This window comes from Amphibalanus amphitrite, unplaced genomic scaffold (assembly GCF_019059575.1).
Source record: "Amphibalanus amphitrite isolate SeventyFive unplaced genomic scaffold, NRLGWU_Aamphi_draft 000040F_arrow, whole genome shotgun sequence".
NCBI lineage: Eukaryota > Metazoa > Arthropoda > Thecostraca > Balanomorpha > Balanidae > Amphibalanus > Amphibalanus amphitrite.
In genome coordinates this window covers 366,391-388,836 of record NW_024881536.1, presented here as the reverse complement: position 1 = coordinate 388,836, position 22,446 = coordinate 366,391, and the positions used below count along the sequence as shown (strand labels likewise).

The 22,446-nt window shown below is 50.0% G+C and overlaps 1 protein-coding gene across 1 annotated transcript in view; it reads right to left on the bottom strand.

The window, feature by feature from the left end:
* Positions 1-6,577: 6,577 nt before the first annotated feature.
* Positions 6,578-22,446, bottom strand: part of LOC122375323 — a 38,850-nt gene continuing 22,981 nt past the window's right edge. Inside the window, exons 3-7 of the mRNA XM_043354640.1 lie at positions 22,156-22,278; positions 15,960-16,173; positions 9,610-9,760; positions 8,897-9,020; positions 6,578-8,649 (exon numbers count right to left, since the gene is read on the bottom strand). Of these exons, the coding sequence (XP_043210575.1) occupies positions 8,435-8,649; positions 8,897-9,020; positions 9,610-9,760; positions 15,960-16,173; positions 22,156-22,278 (827 nt within the window). The 3' untranslated portion in view covers positions 6,578-8,434. The remainder of the gene's footprint in view (positions 8,650-8,896; positions 9,021-9,609; positions 9,761-15,959; positions 16,174-22,155; positions 22,279-22,446) is intronic.

The following is a 22,446-nucleotide window of genomic DNA, read 5'->3' as shown; positions in this document are numbered from 1 at the left end:
ACACTAACAAACACCCACACAACAATATTGACTCTCTGAAGTCAGCCATCAAGCAGATGATGGTCAAGATGGACAAGACCATGCTGACCAAGGCCTGAGCCCGGATCAGGCCGCGTATCGAGGCCGTCATCGACGCGGAGGGGGATTCATCGAGTGAAGTGTGTTCGACAGGTCGCCATCAGTCACCCCAGTTCCAAGCTTCCATTCAATGTACTGACTTTTGCCAAAAAGTTAATGTCTTGTGTGGAGCACATATTGTCTTCATTTATCGGCGCCGCCCTGTATAATTGGAAACCATAAATTGGAACTGACGCCAGCTATGAAGGGCTAAAACGATGGGTGGCCGCTTTGCCCCGGGTGGCCGCTTTGCCCCGGGTGGCCGCTTTGCCCCACTCTCCCCTACCCTCCCGGGAGTAGCTAGCGCACATGGTGACCAAAATTTTTTCCAAAGGCTATGATAGGTTGGCCGCTAATGACGTCAGAGTGACGTCATTTTTGCCATTTTCGACCCAAAAAAAAGGTTTCGCGGGAAGAGCTGTCAGGCCTACAGCTTTAGAGATACAGAAAAATGTTTTGAACATAAAAGGTGTGGAATTAAGAGGGCTACAAAACTGCTATTTCGGTTTTTCGAATTTTTTGGATTTTGACCCCAAAAATCAAAAAATATATTTTTTGAATATAATAGCCGACACCCAGCTAACAGGAAACGTTACTACAACGTTGTCACAACGTCGTGTTTCGGTAAGTTGCGAAATTACGTTTTAATTACGTTGTAGCAACGTTCTGAACGTTGTGAAGCCATGGTTTGGTCCGAAAGTCGTGGTAAAACGTCGTGGCAACGTTTTATTGGTACGTTGCAGCAACCGCGCACTTGCAGCATTATATTTTGATAATGCGTGGTGACATATATGGCCATATAATGCATTTCCTTTGACTTTCAATGCGCATATTCAGTTTTCATCGTTAAATTTGACATATTTTAACACTTGGACTGTTCACGTTGTCAGCTGGTGGTCGCCAACACGTTGTTAAAACGGTTTTTCACAACCTTGACATTATAGGTACTGAATGATTAGCGGTGTTTTTACAAGTAAATTCCGATACCTTTCTCTCCCTATCTCTCTCTAATATATATATATATATATATATATATATATATATATATATATATATATATATATATATATATATATATATATATATATATATATATATATATATATATATATATATATATATATATATATAAATATATATATATATATATATATATATATATATATATATATATATATATATATATATATATATATATATATACCTATATATATAACATGTTTAAATTGCAAAGCGTCATTGGCATGTTTTGCAACATCACAGGCGGAGCTAGAGGCTTGCAACTATCCCTATGTAAACGCGGCTGTTATCCGCGGCTGCCAGCAAGCCACGCGGGCCGCCACTCAGGCGAACGGTGGCTCGCGCCCTGACCTCGCCTGAGGGGCCGTGACGTCAGTGTCACCGGCCGGCGTTCAGAGCCAGCCGGCCGAGCCGCAGTCTACGCGGCGCGAGCGAGCAGTGAGGGCCGGCGGCGGGCGCGGCTGAGATAGCTGGAAGATGAAAGATAGCGCCAGTTGTCTGCGTTTGATGCGATTGTTGTTTTGACTGGTAAGTCAAAGTACCATTTACGAGTAGCATTTGCAAGATTGTGCCTTGTAATATCGTGCGGTCTAGGCTATAGTTCATTGTAGCTCTGGCCTCTAAGGTGTTGACATGTTTCAGTTTGATCTAGCCTGTCGCACTGTTACGGAAAGTGGTGCAGGTATTTTTGTGATTTTTTCATGAATTGAATGTCTGATTTTCCCTCATGTCTTCCCGCAGACGTCCTGCAACTCGTCAGCGCGCCTTGCGGCAGGCCTACTGTCGGCAATGCGGTAGCGAAGTGGCTGTCCGGAAGCTGCGACCGGAACGGGGGGAGCGCAGACCGTCTAGTCAGGCACTGCCAGCTGCCTAGGGACATCGAGGCCGCAAATGAGCCGGTGCCTAACGGTCCGCCGAGTGATCCTCCCAGCGAGGGTTAGTAAAGAAGTGAACTTCCACCAGTTCTGGCGTGCTAGCGGCTAGCGTCAGAGCCGGTAGAACCCAATTCCGTCCCACGCCCCCATGGGGGCGCCCCTGGGCCCCATGCCCCATCACCGATGCCGCCGCCGTCGTTTTGTTTGTTTGTTGTAAATTGACCTGTATGATGTATTGAAATATACACTTCTTACATGCCTTTTTTACAAGTCTAGAGAACGGGAAGAGAGCGTCGGAAACACATTCTGAGTATGTTGCGAACACGTTGAGAGGGCGTTGCGAAAATGTTTAGGACGTTTACTCAGGGTCGCAGGGACGGCAATGCGAAGTAGCGACAACGTGGTGCGCACGTGATAAAAACGTCGCAGAGACGTTGCCAAAGCGTTCTATACTCCTTGTAGTCACGTTGCGGAAACGTGGTGACAACGTTCCAGAAACACTGTTGGTACGTTACAGAAAACATTTCATAACGTTGGCGGGACGTTGTAAGAACAGTTTTGGGACGTCACGGCCACGTTACAGAAACGTTGTGATGACATTCAAATGCATGGTCGGATGACGTTGTCACGCCGTTGTCTGGAGTCTACAAAATTACGTTGTCACAACGATAAATCGGGACGTTGTGGTAAGCATTTGACAACGTTTAAACGACGTTGTAACAACGGCAAATTGTTAGCTGGGCAAATCCAATAAGTTTTTGAATTTCGAAAAAACCGGAATATATGTGATAGTCCCTACCGCCTTCTATCTCCATACCAACTTTGAGATCAATACCTATTTTTTGGCCAAGTTATAGCGAAAAAACTGTTTAAAATTGATGACGTCAAATTTTCAAACTCAAATTTTAGCAATTCTAGACCTCGTAGCGCAAAACAAAGACCACCATTAGACTCCCCTTGACGAGATGCATCGAACCGATGCCCATTTTATGCAAAAATATCAACTTTGAAATCTGACCTCTTTTGACCTGACCTCCACCAGAAAGTGACCTAAACCGTACCTGATGGTCTTATAACCAATACCATTGAGTTGGGAATGAAAAACTGGCCATAAAACATGCATCCCACAACTTTAGTAAAGTTGGGTTCATGTGGTGACCCTTGGTGACCTTTGGTGACCTGACCTGTGAGCTGACCTGGTATGACCAGTGACCTCTAATAGCAACGTATGTACTAGACAACTGACGGCTTATCGCTGATTTTCGACAAAATGCGTTTTACTCGGTGTTATAGCGCTTTCCCTAGAGGCCCCGTGAACGGTGAAACATTTTATCTTTGACCTGACCTGTGACGTCATCGGTGACCCCGAGGTCAATGAAATTTGGTTTCCTTCAACAAATTTGACAGAACTATCGAACGCCGTTTGAATTTTCCGGATCCGTCCAGTAGTTTCGGAGATACGAGGGGGGGGCAAAAAATGCCCCCCCCCCCACCGCGCGGAAGGTGGCTGGGAGGCCCACCGCCTGCCGGGTTAACCAATTTTGAAATAATTACTGCCGATCGATGCAGAATGAACCAAATATTAACATGAATCATAAATATAACCATTTCGAAAAATAAAAGGCGGATACAGGTAATCGAATTAGGAAGCACACAAAATGCAACATAAATCGGTTTCTTCGTTGGTGATATCACGAAAACGTGTTGGCAATAGTCTAATTATGTTACAAAAATGCGTGATAAAATTACCCAAATTAATTTGAAAATTCATAGATGGCGTTAGGGTACCGAAGTTGGCAGGTGAAATCGATCTCCCTTTCTTTTCCGGGGTCCACCTATGATCCACCTGGCACCTCTTGTTCACTTGTGAACCTACAAAAAATGTTCATTTCAATCGCTATTGCATTTGTTATTTTACACACTTAACGTCATGATCTGAGTAGAAAATATTCGCTGTGTGTACACTTTCCATACTTTCCATGTAATTACTTTCCAATACCTTCCAACATTCACTGGACGCGCCTAGATATCTTTTTAATAGCTTGCAAGTGTTCCAGAACTTAACCCTCGCCCATGTAGGGGGGGGGTTGGTGCAACCCCCCCCCCCCCCTGAGGTTTTTCGGAAATAGTGCAAAAACGGCGGCGCGCAGCGCCGCCAAATTTTGGGTACCTTATGGGGCAAACCTTGCGCATCTTTTGATAAAAAAAATTTGACCGGGTCATGTCAGGTCACGGAGTTATGACGTCACAAAGGGAACAGCCTCCGGCCGGATTTTCACAAACTGAGTGCCAACGCCCGAGGTTTCCTGCCGGTGGTACGGACATCGGTTGATGGATCGTGATGAAACTTCCCATGCATGTTGGGGCAAGTATTGGCTATCATATGGTATAAGAAACTTGACCGGGTCAGGTCAGGTCACGGAGCTATGACGTCACAAGAGGAACAGCGTCCGGTACTATTTTTGAAAAGCGCCCGAACCACTATTTTGCTAATTCTTGTCACCTCAATGGGAATATGCAGCAATATTAGCTTCTATAGGGAGCAAATGGACCTCCCAAATCCAAAAATACAATCAGATTTCAAAAATTTAAATTTTGATTTTTCGAATTTCTGCCGCCGACTGTGACCTTGCCGACTTCGGGCGCTCCCAACGCGCCATTTTTAGAGCTAGGGAAACGAAATACATACCAAACGATAGAGAATTGATCAAGCAACACGATAGTGAAGGTTTCAAGTCGATATCTCCCACCGTTTTGCCGCAATCGCCGCGGAAAGTTGAAAAAAGTCTGTTTTTCCGAAAATTTGACCTTTGACCGGTCAAAAGTAGGTCAAATGTTGACCTAGGACCAAAAAATATACCACCAATCGCGAGATCTCGGCGAGAGCAATCCGTTGGTCTTTTCCGCTAAGCTCTACGACGCTCCGTTTTCAAACGCCAAGGGGGGGGGTCGCACCAACCCCCCCCCCCCCCCCTGCATGGGCGAAGGTGGCAGATCGCCGTTTACGGGCGAGGGTTAACTGAATTGAGTCACTCCAGGACAATCTAACTATTACCAAGCCGCTCATCAAATGCTACGTTGCGTATCAATATCACACCCCTTTTTTGGACGCCTAGATCGTGCTATTATAACCCTCGCCCTGGCAGGGCATTTTTCGTAACGCGGCCTGGGGGGGGGGGGGGATCCGACCTCCTGGCGTTTCGAAACTAAGCGTCGTAGCGCTTCCCTACAAAGACAAGTCGATTGCTCTTTACGAGTATTCGCAACTGGTGATACCTATATTTTTATCCTAGGTCAATATTTGACTCCGTTTTGGCTAGTCAACGATCAAATTACGGGGAAAAGCTAAAATTTTCCAAGCCATTTAGCCAATAATGGCAAATCTATGAAAGATATCAACATGAAACTTTCACGACCGTGTTTCTCAATGAATTAGCAACAAAATGATGCATAGTTCACTGCAGTTCAGTCATTACTGGCGTGACATAGTCCCCGGGAACACGAGAGTCACACCCGCCGCTGGCGAGGACTGTCCTAATTGACCTGAGGTGACCTTGTAAAGATCGAGGAACAATTTTGAAAGCATTTAGATGAAGATTGAACCACAGATTCGGATTCAGGACCTCAAGAAACCCTACTAAACACAGACATGCGAGGTCAATGACCTTTGTTGACCTTAGAAAGGTCAATATACGATGTAATGTTTCATGTCCTGTCAAAATCTGACATAAGTCACAGAATAATTTCGTTCTTGTCGATGGGATCGCGTCCAGTTACGCCAGATGTACGATTTTGTCAAAAAGAGTCGGAGGTTTTACCTATTGTGAGGTCATAGCTCGGTGACCTGACATGACCCGAAAATATTTTTACCGAAAGATTGAGCTGAAAGTTAGCATGTAGGTAGGCACCCACTAAGCCATGCATATCCATGTGCCAGATTTGGGGTGCTGTTACACGTGCGCACGCGCAGGGGTCGATTCCAGATCTCGAAGCCGCCTGTACTGATTGCGCTCAAATTTGGTACACGGTTAGGGAGCAGTTGGTAGGGTGCCGTGCAAAAGTCAGTTGGGACCCAGTTGGCACGTGCGCACATGCAGGGTGCCGCTTCCAGATCTCAAGAACGGCTGGGCCGATTGCGCTCAAATTTGTCACATCACTAGGGACCGGTTAGTAGGTCTTGGGGTGCAGTGCACAAGTTATTTGGTGGTACCCCCTCGCAATTTCGCACGTGCAAGGCCCACCCTCCCGCTCACTCCGTTGGTCGCCCCAAAAGGCGTTTTTACTGGTGTGCACGATTACTTTATAAAAATGCTGAAGTGTTGCAAGTAATTGACAAATATTGTCCAAAGCATGCTGCCTTTGTCCAACCAAATTCCGATTTGGGCATAGGACAAAATCGGAATTCTGAAGGTACAAAATCCAATTGGCACCACTCTAACAGATGTGGTAAGGTTTGTGATAGGTTTTACCGAACGGAGATATAGACGATCTGTCAACTGACGAGAGAAGCCAAACTCTGTCAACTGGCTGGTGTGCAGCAAGCAGATATTGATATTCTGCAACGGTTATTTTTGTTGTTGTTTTAATCTTTCTTCAATAAGGTACCTATGTTAGAGCTGTTGTGCCTATTTGTTTATACACCAAACAACATCGGTGATAGCCAGATAACTATTTCATGGCGTGCAAAGAAAGACTGTTCAAGTTACCCAACGGTCGGGTTATTTGGATACACCGTCACTTGACGGAGAAGCAAGGCTTTACTTCACATTTTTCAAAAAAAAAATATGTTCAACTTGAAACTTGATGCACTCTATGGCAATGACTCTTGTCAAGTTGTTGGAAAAGTCAAGGCTGTTCAAGTTGTTCTTAGGACAATAAAAATTTATTTCATTGGCTTCCACTCGCCAAACCCGCTTTCCCTATAGCTCAATCAAGGGATGAATCACTGGGTGGTTCTTTCGACCCCTCCTCACCCTCCTGCAATTGAAGTTAGCCGTTGGCAAAGACACTAATTCGTGCAGGGGTTCATTTTCACTTGTCCTTTTAATGTAATCGGTGACTTAACACGCGCAGTGGAAGGGGGGGGGGCGGATTTCGCCCACCCCTCCTGTTTTTCGCCAATAACTCGCGCCGCAAGCATAATATCAATGTGAAATTTCGGCTACCTGTCCAGAATTGAATTGCGGATCTTCTCATGCAAGAGGTAAGAAAATCGGTTTCCAACTTTTCTAGTAATAGCGGTGTAAAGTCAAACATCCTGCCGCCGCGGCGGCGCGGCGGCGCGGCGGCCGGCGCTAGCCGTTACGCGCCGCCTGAATTGTAGACTTTGCCGGGGCGGGACGGTTCCGTCTCCTTCCACTGGGCGTAGTACTCGCAACCGTTCCACTGCGCGTGTTAAGCCAGCAGGCCAAATGGACAAAAATCCATACAAACCCAGGTGATGCCACGGGCCCACGGCCCTCATCCTTGTCAGCGTCCACTCCCTCGGCGGCGGCGGCGGCGGCCCGCCGTGCCGTGCGCCGCGGCATGTTACCTCTCGCCGCGCCAGGGGCCGCGGGGCGGGACGCTACCCCCCGCTGCGCCAGGCGACCCCCGGGCCTGGGCACCGCCGCGACGGGCGACGGACGACAACAGAGCAAACAAAGGATGGGGCCGCCAGTCAGCCGGCGTAGTGAATGGGTAAATCCTTACTCGATAATACAGCAGGGACTGCTCCACGAACACGGGCAGGCCGTACGCTAGTAGACATTCGATGGAATAGGCGATTCGGGCGTAGGTCACCCGGGCGTAGACATTCGATGGAGTAGGCGATTCGGGTGTAGGTCAGCCGGGCGTAGGTCACCCGGGCGTAGACATTCGATGGAGTAGGCGATTCGGGCGTAGGTCAGCCGGGCGTAGGTCACCCGGGCGTAGACATTCGATGGAGTAGGCGATTCGGGCGTAGGTCAGCCGGGCGTAGGTCACCCGGGCGTAGACATTCGATGGAGTAGGCGATTCGGGCGTAGGTTAGCCGGGCGTAGGTCAGCCGGGCGTAGACATTCGATGGAGTAGGCTATTCGGGCGTAGGTCAGCCGGGCGTAGGTCACCCGGGCGTAGACATTCGATGGAGTAGGCGATTCGGGCGTAGGTCAGCCGGGCGTAGGTCACCCGGGCGTAGACATTCGATGGAATAGGCGATTCGGGCGTAGGTCACCCGGGCTGATCCCGCCCACACGGCGCTGGCGCCCCCTGTGCAGAGCCCTCCCCTCGCTGACCCGCGTCTCGGGCAGTGTTTCTCAACTCCCTCCGGTCCACTCTATGCAGTGGTCCGTCTCCAGTGTGCTCCCCTTCCCTTCTCCCTGTGATTCGTCCCGGCCGGGTCCGACCACTCGGTCCCTCCACCTCCACCCGGTCCGGCCCGTCGCTGGCGGCGCCGCCGGCGGCTACTGGCTGAAGCCGCCGTTGAGCCGGCCGGCGATGTCGACACTGCCGCTCCGCCGGCCGGCCGGCGGGCAGACGACGTAGACGACGAGCACGACGAGCCGGATCAGCAGGCAGAGGCAGGCCACGCCCAGCACGGCGCCGAGCACGGCCGGCACGGCGCCCGGCGCGCGCCAGTAGTTGTTGTCGAACACACCGGACAGCGCCCACACCAGGGCTGAGGGACGCACGGACAGAGTCAGGGTCAGGTTATTTGAACGGGGTCCACATGACACACTGGCTTCTTGTCCGTACACGTCAGGTACCTATCGAAACAAAGAATGGGCTGTGGGCACACGCACAGTGTGTATGCTGTATGGGCACACGGATCCATAATGTCGCCGTTCATTGCTCGACAGGGTATTAGAGACTAGAGGTTGTGGGGGAAGACAATTGGCGATTAGCTAAAGAGCAGACGAACTCACTGAATCCGGGTGATATGGTCCACCGGGTGTACTTGTCAAGCACGGTGAGCTCCAGCACCAGCCAGAGGATGATGAGCGCGCCAAGTACGCAGGCGATCGCCAGGCTGGCCACCTCGTTCGACGCCTGGCGCGGACAGGGGTGTCAGGGACCAGAAGGCATCACCCGGGGGCGTGACTGAGGGCTCAGAGAGCGGCGATATCATAGGGGTCCAGTTGTAATTTGTATGTTTCATAATTTATAATATACATATTTTAGGACTTCAGTTTTTTATACTACGCTACACTACGAGCAGAACTGTATTTGTGATTGTTTTGGATTTAAGTTAAATATTTTTAATAAGCTTTAACGTAATTGCTAAGGAACCCATTTTTTTCAGAAAAGTCTGGGCTAACATTTTAAGTGCACACTAAGTGTGAGGATGAAGGACACATTTTGCCGGGCGGCCGGTGGGTTCCGCAGTCTGTCGTGTCGGAATTCTGTCCTGGAAATCGTATTGCGACACTGGCATGAACGTTTAATTAGCTATTGATCGCTTCAAATTAAAAAGACATTCACCGTTCGCCTACTACGCAACACGGTATTGGCATGTACCTATATTGTACGACTTTCACTCCATCAGGTCTAGGGCTTTGTAAAACGTTCACCGTCACATCATTCACAGCCCATTAGCCCTACCGTAAAACATACGCCCCCGGCGACCGTATATACGCACCCCGGCGACGTATACGATGGCGATGTCGAGGTTGAGCAGCGCCGCAATCGTGGTCCAGGTCGTGTAGACGGCCAGCCCGTTATGCATGGTGACCCGGAGAGCGATCAGTTCCGGGCGGGGCAGTTCCACGGGCACGCCGTCCTGGACCAGCCTGACGGACAGCGGCGGACGTCCCGTTATTTATACGGCAGCGGTACAACCCGCAGTTATTGATCGCTGTCAGCGCGGAATGTCGGCTACCAGGTGCAGGGATACACACCGGTAAGGGCCGGGTGTAGGATGAATTAATTAATCATATATCAATGCATGATATCTACGTAAAGGTATGTGCTGCACCTGCAGTAACAAACCGGTGAACCTAACAACGGCATGGGCAAGTCATTGCAACAACCGTCGGTGACAACAGTCATGAACAGCAATAAGATATATGTGTCTCTAAGCTGGATAATGGACATGGCTGGACTGGTTGACTGTGCTGAACGGCAGCTCAGCTCCTCACCTGCAGAGTGCAGAGTGTTCAGCTGATCCTCACCTGGAGTGCAGGGTGTTCAGCTGGTCCTCACCTGGAGTGCAGGGTGTTCAGCTGGTCCTCACCTGGAGTACAGGGTGTACAGCTGATCCTCACCTGGAGTGCAGGGTGTTCAGCTGATCCTCACCTTGAGTGCAGGGTGTTCAGCTGGTCCTCACCTGGAGTGCAGGGTGTTCAGCTGGTCCTCACCTGGAGTGCAGGGTGTACAGCTGATCCTCACCCGGAGTGCAGGGTGTTCAGCTCATCCTCACCTGGAGTGCAGGGTGTTCAGCTGATCCTCACCCAGGGCCTCGGCTAAGGAATTTTGACTGGTGGGCCACTTGGGCAGCGACATGGACTGACCTTCGTAGCCATAGCCCCCCCCCCCCCAATTTTCGATTTCTCCCCAGATTTCGGCCACTTTATTCTGAAAAAAAACGTCAGGATGGCATAAAAAATGAAAAAAGGGCCTCGACCCCTCCCACCCGACTCTTCAGAGAGAGGAGAGAGTAGAGAGTAGGGACCCACAACCCTCTCAGTGGTGATACTCCGGCGGTGCACATAAAATCGCACAAGTATGCACAAAATATTGACGCAAATAAAACTTTGGACGATAACTTACGGCCGGTCGGATGTTAAAAATCAGCGAGCCCTGAGTGGATCGCTCGCCGACTAGTCGGAGATTCGGAAACGGTCGGATGGGATCGGGCGTTGTCGGGTGGATCGGAAGGAATTGTGAACAGCACGAGTGCAACTTAAGTAAAGTGGGTTGTAGCAGGAACCCCAAAAGGGGGTTGTAGCAGCAGCCCCAACATCTCTGAAAATGATCATTAAGCATATTGGTGTCGCATGGAAAAGAATTGACTCAAAAGCCCAAGCGCACTGTGCAACCCTAATATTTTTCTAAAAAACTAAGTTATGTACGCTTTTGGTGAACAGTGTCCCAAACTTCAGATTTCTCTTTGGTGTCTGAGTGGAAAATTCTAGTAACCCAAAATGCAGGGACGTAGCCAAGGGGGGGCGGAGGGGGCGCCCGCCCCTCCCTTGGGGTTTTCAGGAGGCCCCCCGAAAGGATTCAGGCCAACGTGGGCCGAAGGCCCACGTTGGCCTGAATCCTTTCGGCCTGAATCCAACGTGGGCCGAAGGCCCACGTTGGCCAAAATCACGTCGGAGGCGAACGAAATTCACCCGGGAATCTAAAAAATGACGTCAGAACAATCAGGGCCCTCTGACCAGCCTGACAAGTGACAGCTAGGGCCCTTCTCATCTCCTGTGAATAACCACTAGTGTCTGTGTCTGACCGCTAAGGCCCCTCTGTCTCCTCAGTAGAGAGGAGGCCCTCTGTGGGTAGGAGGCCCTGTGTAGAGAGGAGGCCCCCTTAGAGAGGAGACCCCCTGTAGAGAGGAGGCCCTCTGTAAAAAAGAGGCCCTATGTAAAATAGAGGCACTCTGTAAAAAGGAGGCCCTCTGAACTCTGTAGAGAGGAGGCCCTCTGTAGAGAGGAGATCGTCTGAAGAGAGGAGGCCCTCTGTAGAGGAGGACTCCCTCAGTAGAAAGGAGGTCCTCTCTGTAGGTAGGAGGCCCTCAGTAGAGTGAAGGCCCTCTGAAGAGAGGAGGCCCTTTGCAGAGATGAGGTCCTCGCTATAGAGGAGGTCCTGTGTAGAGACGAGACTCTGAAGAGAGGAGGCCCTACATAGATAGGAAGCCCTCTGTAGAGAGGAGGTCCCTGTAGAGACTAGAGAGGAGGCCCTCTGTAGAGAGGATGCCCTCTGTAGAGAGGATGCCCTCTGTAAAGGAGGCCCTCTGGAGAGAAAGACACCCTCAGCAGAGAGGAGGCCCTCTGTAGATAAGAGGCAATCTGTAGAGAGGAAGCCCTCTGTGGCTGTGTTGGTATTTTTACGATGGATGCAATTACCCAAACCATTTATCAGACCGTGGTGATATTCCCATAGCCATGCTTCGCACAACTCATAATAATTTATTTGACCGGGAAATTAATATATACCTATCCATCGATTGTTTGTTTCATCTACGGCGTAAATGAAGCAAACCACCTGGACCATAGGAAAATTTACTAACGAAACCATGTTTTACTTACAGCAAGTAAACGTGGCATCATTCACACATAAAAAAATTGATAACCGTATAGTTTCAATCTTGCAGACGTCAGTCAGGTCAGAATCGTGACAAGCCTATTGGAAATATTATCTTAATATTATAAATATTATCAATATTATCATCCCATCAAAACATGTAACTTGCCTATTGGAAAATATAATGAACTGTGTCCTGCTTCGAGAAAACGAGTCAAAACCACCCAATTCCTTCTGAATTAGGTACCTACGTCAGGTCAGATTATCTGATATGTAAGCACCCAGGTGGCATTTACTGACAGGGGCACCGGGAAGGATCATCTGAGGTGAGGTGAGGTAATCAACAGTTTTTAGCCAATAAATCACGACATGATGGGGCTAGATAGTTGTTAGTGTACCAAACCGTTCGCCTGGTCATGACGCGCCGATTGGTACCCAGCGTGACCTTCCTAGGTCAGATTTTGAAGTTGAACTATCTATGTAGGTCGTTATAAACCATGTTATTTGTTATGACCTCTGGCGACCTCAACATTGACCTGACCCAAAAAAGTTGTTTACAAAAGTTGTAAGTCGTTCAACGAACTATCAAACGCCGTTGCCGTTTGTCGCTACGATTCGTGCTTTTCGAGTTCTGACGGGGGCCAAAAAGGCCCCCGCCCGATTCAGAGTCTTTCAGAGCCCGCCCGGAATACGGTTAAGCGCTTGAACGATATATGATAATACACCAAGTGTTAGGTACTCTGACCGTCATCCAGTATCCATCCATTCCTCGCAGATCCTCCCCCCCCCCCTCCTGCTGCGGTCCGGCCGCCGCCGCCGCCGCCGCCGGCGCCCGAGTTTTTTTTTTTTGCCAGTTACCATGCCACTGGGAGACTTGTGATATGCGTATGTTTCTTACCGCGACAGCGGTAAGAATAAAGAAACATACCAGTGCGCTCGCCATATGAAAGCTGAACAAAAGTCTGCATTATGTTGTATATGTAATTACATATGTAGGCATGAGACCCTCTGTAGAAAGGAGGCCCCTTTAGGGAGGAGGCCCGAGCTGTAGAAAGGAGGCCCCCGGGATTCCTCCGCCCCTCCCTTGGCCAAATCCTAGCTACGTGCCTGCCAAAATGTGAGAGTGGAAAATTATCCATTCTTATTCTTGAGTGTCATCTTCAGCCCAAATGAGAAATTTTTGGAACGCTGACTGTGAATGGTTCGAAATTCGTCCGACTGGACAGATGTGTGACTGCAAGAATCATACCGGTCGTGAAGACGCATAATATCGCTTGCAGACTTCAATCGGCTGGAAGTAGCCGACACTACCTCTAGTTTGACTCTGGCTTGTATCGTGTATATCGACGAGCCGTCTGAGATCGCTCGCAGGCTTATACCCGACCGTCTGAACTGGTCTGTTCTTTATTCGTAGTTTTTCTTGTAGGGGAAGGTGGGGTAAGACGGCCCAGCGGGGCAAGACGGACCACCAGCCCTCCCGGCTGAACCGCTGCTGGTATCTACTGCTTTATGCACTCACTATGTTTGTTTTCCTTCGTAACAATGGCCACCTTGAGCTCATGCTGCTAGGATGCATAGCTTTTGAGTTATTGAGAAAAATGTTGTTTTTCGTCAAACCGATCTAATATAAGAGGTCTACGGGTGATTCAATTACGGCGCCTTTCTTGCATGATTAGTTTCTATTTTGCACTTTACTGTGAAGAGCAAAGTTACAAACTTAGTTATAGTCACAGTTTAGGAAAGGCAAGGTTTTGCAATGTTGGGCTATTTGACATATACGTCATGATAATGACAAAATTTAGATTTGGGGCAAGACGGACCACTGTGGTCCATCTTACCCTGTGGTGGTCCATTGTACCCTGCATATGGAAAGTTCTTTTCCAAAACATTGACACAAGTTTAAGTAAGCTAATTTTTCAGGAAGGAGTCTTTGTTGCATGTGAGCCATGCATGCAAGTGCTCAGTTAGCATGCATTCATGCCAAACGACAATCAACACACATATTCCCAGCTTTTAGCTGCACTTCTATCACACATGAGTAAATAATAAAGGCTCATTTTGTTATTTTACCATTCTGGTTACTTTTTCTTACAAGAGTACAGAGCAGAAGTGTAACACACATGAACGGATAGCAGGCACTGCTGGGTGGTCCGTCTTACCCCACGTTTTTTCTTGTCTGAGTTTTTGACATGTCCCTATTTAAGAGCATCCACCACCTAGATGTCTTTAAGTTGAAATTTAGTCTTTACACATATCAACAGAGGAAGGATTGAGCATTCCGAAGACTATAAATAATATGAATTATGAGAGCAGTGTAGCAAGATATGCGGCCTCAAACCTTAGCTGGTCCGTCTTACCCCACCTTCCCCTAACCGACTGGTCTGCGGCAGATGCTTATGTGACTGCAACCACTCGATCGATCGGAAAGCTTGCAAGAACTTTCGCAGACCTCGATCGGCTGGAAGCCGCCGACACTATCTGTAATTGACAGAGGCAGACGTCTTTCACGATTATTGCATAAAATTTAAAGCCTCGGTCACACTTCACCGGATTGGACCAACGGACGAGAAACGGACGAGAACTGTCAGCGTCCGGTGATGTCCGTTTGTTTCCGTTGGGCATCCGTTTGTCATCCGTTAATATCCGTTCCATATCCGGTGGTGTCCGGTTGAGCACACCGGACACCACTGGACATGGAAGTTTTGTGACATCACATGGAAATCGAAGTAAAAATCATACAGCAAAGACGTAGGTGGTGGATTTTTTTTTAAGTTGTGGGTATTATAGTCCACCCAAGAGGATATTGCAAACAATAGGTTGAATTTTTTTCACAAGAATATGTTTCACCGATGGGTACTTTACAGCCTGAAAATGTACGATAAGATCTGCTATTTCAATTTGAAATGTGAAAAAATGTGAAAACTTAGATTTTTCGGAAAATTACTGGTGGGCCAAATCTTTGAGGCTGGTGGGCCATTTCGGGTCACTGGTGGGTCATTTGGCCCACCAGTTAACATGTTAGCCGAGGCCCTGTCCTCACCTGGAGTGCAGGATGTACACTGTACAGCTGATCCTCACCTGGAGTGCAGGATGTTCAGCTGATCCTCACCTGGAGTGCAGGGGTGTTCAGCTGATCCTCACTTGGAGTGCAGGATGTACACTGTACAGCTGATCCTCGCCTGGAGTGCAGGATGTTCAACTGATCCTCACCTGGAGTGCAGGGTGTTCAGCTGGTCCTCACCTGCAGTGCAGGGTGTACAGCTGATCCTCACCTGGAGTGGAGGATGTACAGTTGGTCCTCACCTGGAATGCAGGATGTTCAGTTGGTCCTCACCTGGAGTGCAGGATGTACAGCTGGTCCTCACCTGGAGTGCAGGATGTACAGCTGGTCCTCACCTGGAGTGCAGGATGTTCAGCTGGTCCTCACCTGGAGTGCAGGGTGACTGTTCAGCTGGTCCTCACCTGGAGTGCAGGGTGTTCAGTTGGCCCTCACCTGGAGTGCAGGGTGTACAGCTGATCCTCACCTGGAGTGCAGGATATACAGCTGGTCCTCACCTGGAGTGCAGGATGTAAGTACAGCTGGTCCTCACCTGGAGTGCAGGGTGTACAGCTGATCCTCACCTGGAGTGCAGGATATACAGCTGGTCCTCACCTGGAGTGCAGGGTGTACTGTACGGTTGGTCCTCACCTGGAGTGCAGGGTGTTCAGCTGGTCCTCACCTGGAGTGCAGGGTGTTCAGCTGGTGCTCACCTGGAGTGCAGGATGTACATGGCCAGCCAGTTGGTGATGACGATGAGGAACAGGAAGACGGCGGCGGCCGTCATCAGCTCGCGGTCCCAGACGAACAGCCAGGAGATGTTGAGCGCCTGGTTGGTGATGAAGAGCACCCAGAACTGGAGCGGCACCGTCACAGGGCTCAGGTAGACCGGGCCCGAGTCGGAGCTGCGGCACAGCTGCGACAGCGCTGCAACGACAGCCAGACGCTCGTCAGTCGTCAGAAAGGGATGGAGAGAGGTCAACAATGGTCCCTATGGATTGAAATAGAGGGCGAATATCGGCCTCAGTTCTCGCTAAGCTAAACAACCGCCAATGCCACTGGCATCTCGCATGTATATAAATTAAACGGCACACTTAAGTGCCTAGTGGCAATTAATCAATTGACGCAGACAACACATTTGCTAAGTGCAACGTTAGGCGTCATCATGGTGATAACCACGGTGACTATAAATGGTGGTGGTGATAACTAGCTGTTACCAACTGGCGTGAACGAACAGTTCGCACGTGCACTGCCACTGGCGGATCCAGGGGGGGGCCACGGGGGCCATGGCCCCCCCAAAGGCCTAAAGTGGCCTGTTTGGCCCCCCCCCCCCAAAAACGTAAGAAAAATTGCTAAGAAAATATTCCTTGATGGAGGTTTTTAGCCACTTGGTGAAGTAAAGCTTTCCACAGCATAATATGGAAGCAATATGGTAGCAGTGAGGGTCAGTCAAAAGTTGCGCGAGTGGAGTCGACCTTCAAAAAAGACTTGTTGGCACGTGTTTATGGCGCGGTAGCTGGGAGTTGGCGGTGTTTCGCGTGGTGTGGCATCACTGGCGGATCCGGGGGGGGGGGCACGGGAGCCTGAGGTGCCCCTGACAGACCCGTGGTGCCCTTGGTAGGTCTGTGGTGCCCCTGGACCCTGGCAGGCCTGTGGTGCCTCTGGCGGGCCTAGGGTGCCCCTGCTAGGCTGCTGATGCCCCTGGGACCTGACAGGACTGTGGTGCCCCTGACAAGCCTAAAGTGCCCCCAACAGGCCCGTGATGCCCCCGACAGGCCCAAGGTGCCCCTGCGTGATGCCGTGATGCCTGCGAGGCCGGTGGTGCCCCTGCGAGGTCGGTGGGGCCCCTGACAGGCCCATGGTGCCCCTGCGAGGCCGGTGGTGCCCCTGCTTGACCGGTGGTGCCCCTGGCAGGCCTGTGGTGCCCCTGCTAGGCCGCTGGTGCCCCTGGGCCCTGACAGGACTGTGGTGCCCCTGACAGGCCCAAGGTGCCCCTGTAAGGCCTGTGGTACACCTGCTAGGCCTCTGGTGCCCCTGACAGGCCCATGGTGCCCCTGCGAGGCCGGCGGCGCCCCTGGCAGGTCTCTGGTGTCCCTGACAGACCTGGGGTGCCCCTGACAAGCCTAGACTGTGGGGCCCCTCACAGGCCCGTGGTGCCCTTGTTAGGCCTGTGGTGCCCCTGGCGGGCTGGTGGTGCCCCTGCTAGGCCGGTGGTGCCCTTGACAGGCCTGTGGTGCCCCCGGGCACCAAGGGGGGTCATGACCCATGTGGCCCCCCTTGGATCTGCCACTGGTACATATTATATTGATTTGTAATGGCGTTATGGCTTATGCGATATGCAATTGCAGGCACTTGGTATCCCTCACTTATCCCTCATTGGGGGCTCTGGCGGGCTCCTGAGGGCCCACGTCTATCTCCGGGAGCCCTAGACAGGCTCCTTTGGGTCCTTTCAGTCCACTATAGCATAAGAGGTCTCCATGCGAGTCCTATACATCTAAGGACGTACCCTGACGTCTGAGGTACTCAACTGCAGCTCCAATGGTCTCTTACACTGGCGGATCCAGGGAGGGGGCATTTAGGGTCATGCCCCCTTCCCAGAGGCCTAAAGTGGCCCGTTTGCCCCCTCCCCCAAGCGATAATGAAGCACAGTTCAATCAGTGCCTGGCCCAGGAGCCGAGTTAGACCACCTCCCGTTTTACCACCTCCCGGCCCGCAAAGGGACCCAAGCACTGACTCGACGCGGGTTAACTGGTCGACAAAAGCAATAGTAAGTGTTTACAAAGTAATATAAAGGCATGGGTCGGGTGGGCTACCATTTGTATATTTTATTTTTAGTTAAAAAAAAAAATATTCATAGTGTCAGGGCTGTGACGAAAAATAAGTGGCCTAAATCCGATGAGAAAACAGGATTTGGGGGTACCCTAGGTTTGGCTCCTGCATGAGTTGGCCCCCCCCCCCAAAACGCAAGTCTGGATCCGCCAGTGTGCACTGCACTTGGTACAACTAATCGTCAAGTAGCCAGTAGGTGTCAATTGAAGGTGATTTGTCATTTGAGTGTACAGGGTGGAAAGTAATTAGGGTAACTGTGGGGAAAACGCACCCCTGGGTTAAACGCCTCCCCTAAAAAAATCGTAGATCTTATCGACGAATAGGTGTTTTATCCTGGCTTTCAGAACAGTCAGCTGCTTGTTTACGTAGTTCTCTATTTCCGGTTCTGCGTCTTGAGGAGCAGCGTGGGTAGGCGCTGATGTTGGTTTTGGGTGCTGTTTTTGTTGTTTTTACAGAAGATTCCTAAGCTTTTGATGCCCTCTTTATATCACAAAACTTGCTATTGTGCACATCACTCAAAACTGCGTTTTATTGTCATTCTGTTGAATTTATTATGCTGCGGCGTTAGTGGCGCGTTTTTTGTCAATATTTTGTTGACCGGAAATGGAGTGGATGGGGAAAGACGCCTCCTCAATGCATGGGGCAAGACGCCCCCAGTTTTCTGAAAGGGGGGCGTTTTGCACGGTGGCGAGAGTGCAGGGTAGCGCCGTGTAGGTCGGGGCCGAAAAGGCCTCTCCCTGTCCTTTTTTGCTGATATATCCTAAACGACTGCATATATCGTCACCAAACTTTCAGGACTCCTCCGGGCATCCATTTTACACATTGCAACAACATTTTATTCCAAAGGCTATGATAGGTTGACCACAAATGACGTCAGAATGACGTCAAGTTCTGCCATGTTCATCATTTTCTGTTGATGGATGGGGTGGGGGCGCTTTGCACATGGGTGTGGGCGTATTACCCAGGGTGTGGGGCAAAACGCCCTTTTGTAAGGGTATGCGGAAACCTTTTTGGGGGGTTAAATACCACACGCAAGTGTCTTTTTTTGGTCTCAAAGCGTAGTAAAAAGAATGAGCTACATGATGGTGCCCACAGGTTTGAGTAATCTGAATTGGGTTGAGTGTCAGAAGGTTTCGCGTTTTTGACCTATTCACCCTACGCGAACATGTATTTTCTTACAATTTCGCCCGTCAGTGGAGATTCTGTATGAGCGCGGGCTGTTATGGAACATGACTGGTCGTGTTTGTTGTCGCCTTATCTAACAAAAGTGACCTTACTTTGAAAAATGACTTGGAAGGTCTACAACACCTCTCGGCTTCGAGTGGTGCTGACGCCATACGCTGCTCAAGACCAAAATGGGCAAAGAGCTCAATTTGAAGTTGCCAGGGAAAGCGTTTGTGATTATTTTGGCTGGATTGGTGCGGAAGGGACTCGGAACGGTCTCGGCACCAGCATTACTCAATTACACCTTTGGTTGAAGCATAATAAAACTTAAGATGACTTAAAAGGCAAAGCCGTTGGCGGCAGTAAAACCTCGGCGAATTCAGGCGCCGAATGGGTGGTCACCATTTCCGCGACCAAACGACAACAGTCGACCCGAAAACAGGCGAAATGGTTTACTTTGGCCGGGTACCCGATCTAAGATATCACGATTCATACATAAATCTGTGAAAATTCGAAAATCAAGCCGTACAAACAATCGATATGGCCAAAATTCATGAATTAACAGCAGGATTGTCAATTTAAGTTTTCTAAAGACCGCCAAACCTGAACAGAGGAGGACAGGCAGCTGGCTTTGTGGTTGGGTGAGACATCTTCGAAGCTATTTCATCCGTCAAACCTGCAGAACAACGCGTTGGGGGCTGCTGATGCGTCCGACGTCCCGCCCGTCCCAACCTTCAAACATCCGGCAAAGGAACACACATCAGCGTGTTATGAGCGCCCGGATGGTGTCAGAATTGCATGTAGTGACCAACAAGGCCACCAAAAATAAAGTATACAACTAGTGGAACATCCTTCCATACGAGTCTCTTTATCTAATCCATCAATGCACCAAAAGGGGCAAAATGATTGAGCGCACTTTTGTGCCCGACGCAAAGAAACTCTTCTTCATGATTGATGAAGTCCTTCCTCTCACGGCCAAAAAGACGCAAGACTGGTGCTTTGAGAACCCGTTCTTCTTCTGGGCATATAATGGTCAATCTGGGAATAGCCCAGACCTCAATTTGATAAAAAAATATCCAGGCGACTCTTCAGGAGAGCGTCTAAGAGCTGCTAGTAGCCACCAACATCGATTGCCTCACCAGACAGCTCCAGGAGGCGTGGACTAAGCTTTGGCCAACAGTGCTTGACATGCTCATGTCAATTATGCCTGAACGCCTTTGTCAGTGTATCGCACATAAATAGGAATATATGAAAAGATGAAATTTTCATGTCACCGCCGCTTTTTCCATTGCTATAAGACGAAAAAGTATGTTCGCGTAATTACTTTCCACCCTGTACCTACTCGTATCTATCCCTTTTATACCCCTTCGTATCGCACCCGGCCGAAAACCACCGACCGTTCCTGATAGACAAGCCTCATGCAGTCTGAACAGCTACGTAAACGCTATTCCGTCGGTCTGCGCGGGATAAATTGGCCAGCATTTCCCGGCTCAGTGGTGCCATTTGATACCCGGTGACGCCACCGTTTAAAGGTCCGTGGGGCGTGGAGTGTTTATCGGTCACCGCTGCAGATTATCTGTCCTCCAGTCGGCAGCGGTCGGCAGCCGAGACGGCGACCGGTAAACAACTCCCGTATCTTATACCGAGACGACTGGTTATATAAAGCATGCATTTACCAACGATCAACACGTGCAGTATGCCACATTCCGGATGAAGGGACGAACGGGAGAGACGGATTCTGCTTCAGATACAGCACGTGCCATAGATACGCTCCAGATAGAGCACGGGACGGTCGCGCGCTCAGGGTAGGTGCGGCATGTTACCCTTGCAACGTTATGTCTAATGTTATGCACGCCCCAGCTCGTGTCCCGCGGTGGTGACGTGACCATACCTCCCGGCGCATAATGTACGCAGTCTGCAGCTCGTGTCCCCCGGCTGTGACGATACCCCAGGTATACGTATGACGTATTATGTGTAAGCTTGTACGACAGCGGTTGATCAGACAGCTAGCGAAGCGAGGCTCCGCTCTGCTTATTTCTCGGCTCTTATCATACGGCCTAAACGCATTGATAGTTCAGAATCAGTGGCCAATCCCGTGATAGGATTTATAGATCCCGATCGCTCACTTCCTTCTCGGGACGGAAGAGAAGAGAAATGATAAAACACAAGCTGCAGATTTGATATTTCTGCCTAAATGGAACGCGAACCAGCCATGCATAGGATAAGACGAGAATGAGCACAACAGACTGACATGAGGTAAAGATATAACACGTTGAGAATCTAGCACGTGTATAATGTATATGGATAGAAAGGCGAGTAATTAGTAGTAGCGGCCAGGACTCATTATATCTTTGAGCAGTGAGCACCTCAGGCTCCAGAGGCCACCCACACGGCTTGCCGATGCGACTGCACCGAGTGTCCCTCCCAATACCCCGGGCCATGCCCTCATTACTGCGCTGTTTACTGCGGATGCCATCGACGCCACGTGCCAGGCACGGGGAGGGGAGGGGGAGGGGGTGCCCACCCCGCTCCCGGTCAATAACAGAGACCGTGTATACCAAACACATGTGTTATTTACGCCCGGCTCCCGAGGCAAAAAAGTCAGCGGTTGGAATAGCCTGCCTCTGAAAATTGGCCCGTCGACCAAGTTGGCTGATAATTTGCACCTAAAAACCATCCAATGTCCACAGTCGTAGTTTAGTCCACATCCCGTGATCGATTCTGCACGCACTTCTACACACACAGCAGGCTGAAATGTGAACCGTCGATCCGGTTGTATGCATTGTACATACAGTACTCGCGGGGACGATCGATACTGACCGGCCCGCACTGCCGGTTATACGGACACCGTTTGACGGACGGGGACCCCCGCGAATAGCCGGCTCACTATATGGATCGCCTGCATAACTTACTTACCGTATATGATGGCCACCGCCATCCAGGTGTAGATGATGGCCCAGATGATGAACGTCCAGCCCGACGGCGTGATGTACGTGTTGAACCTGTCCGAGACGTTCCCCGTCGGCTGGCTAAATATGCCTGAAATATAAAGAAAACATTGAACATGCCATATACACAAGTCAGCGCTAAAATGGCGCCGAGGGTTTGTAGACTTATGTGTCAGGGACGTTCAAGTTTCACAGCGATACGTTCCCATGCAGATATGGAATGAAATATAAGTACATACTAGTACCTGAAGACACTTTA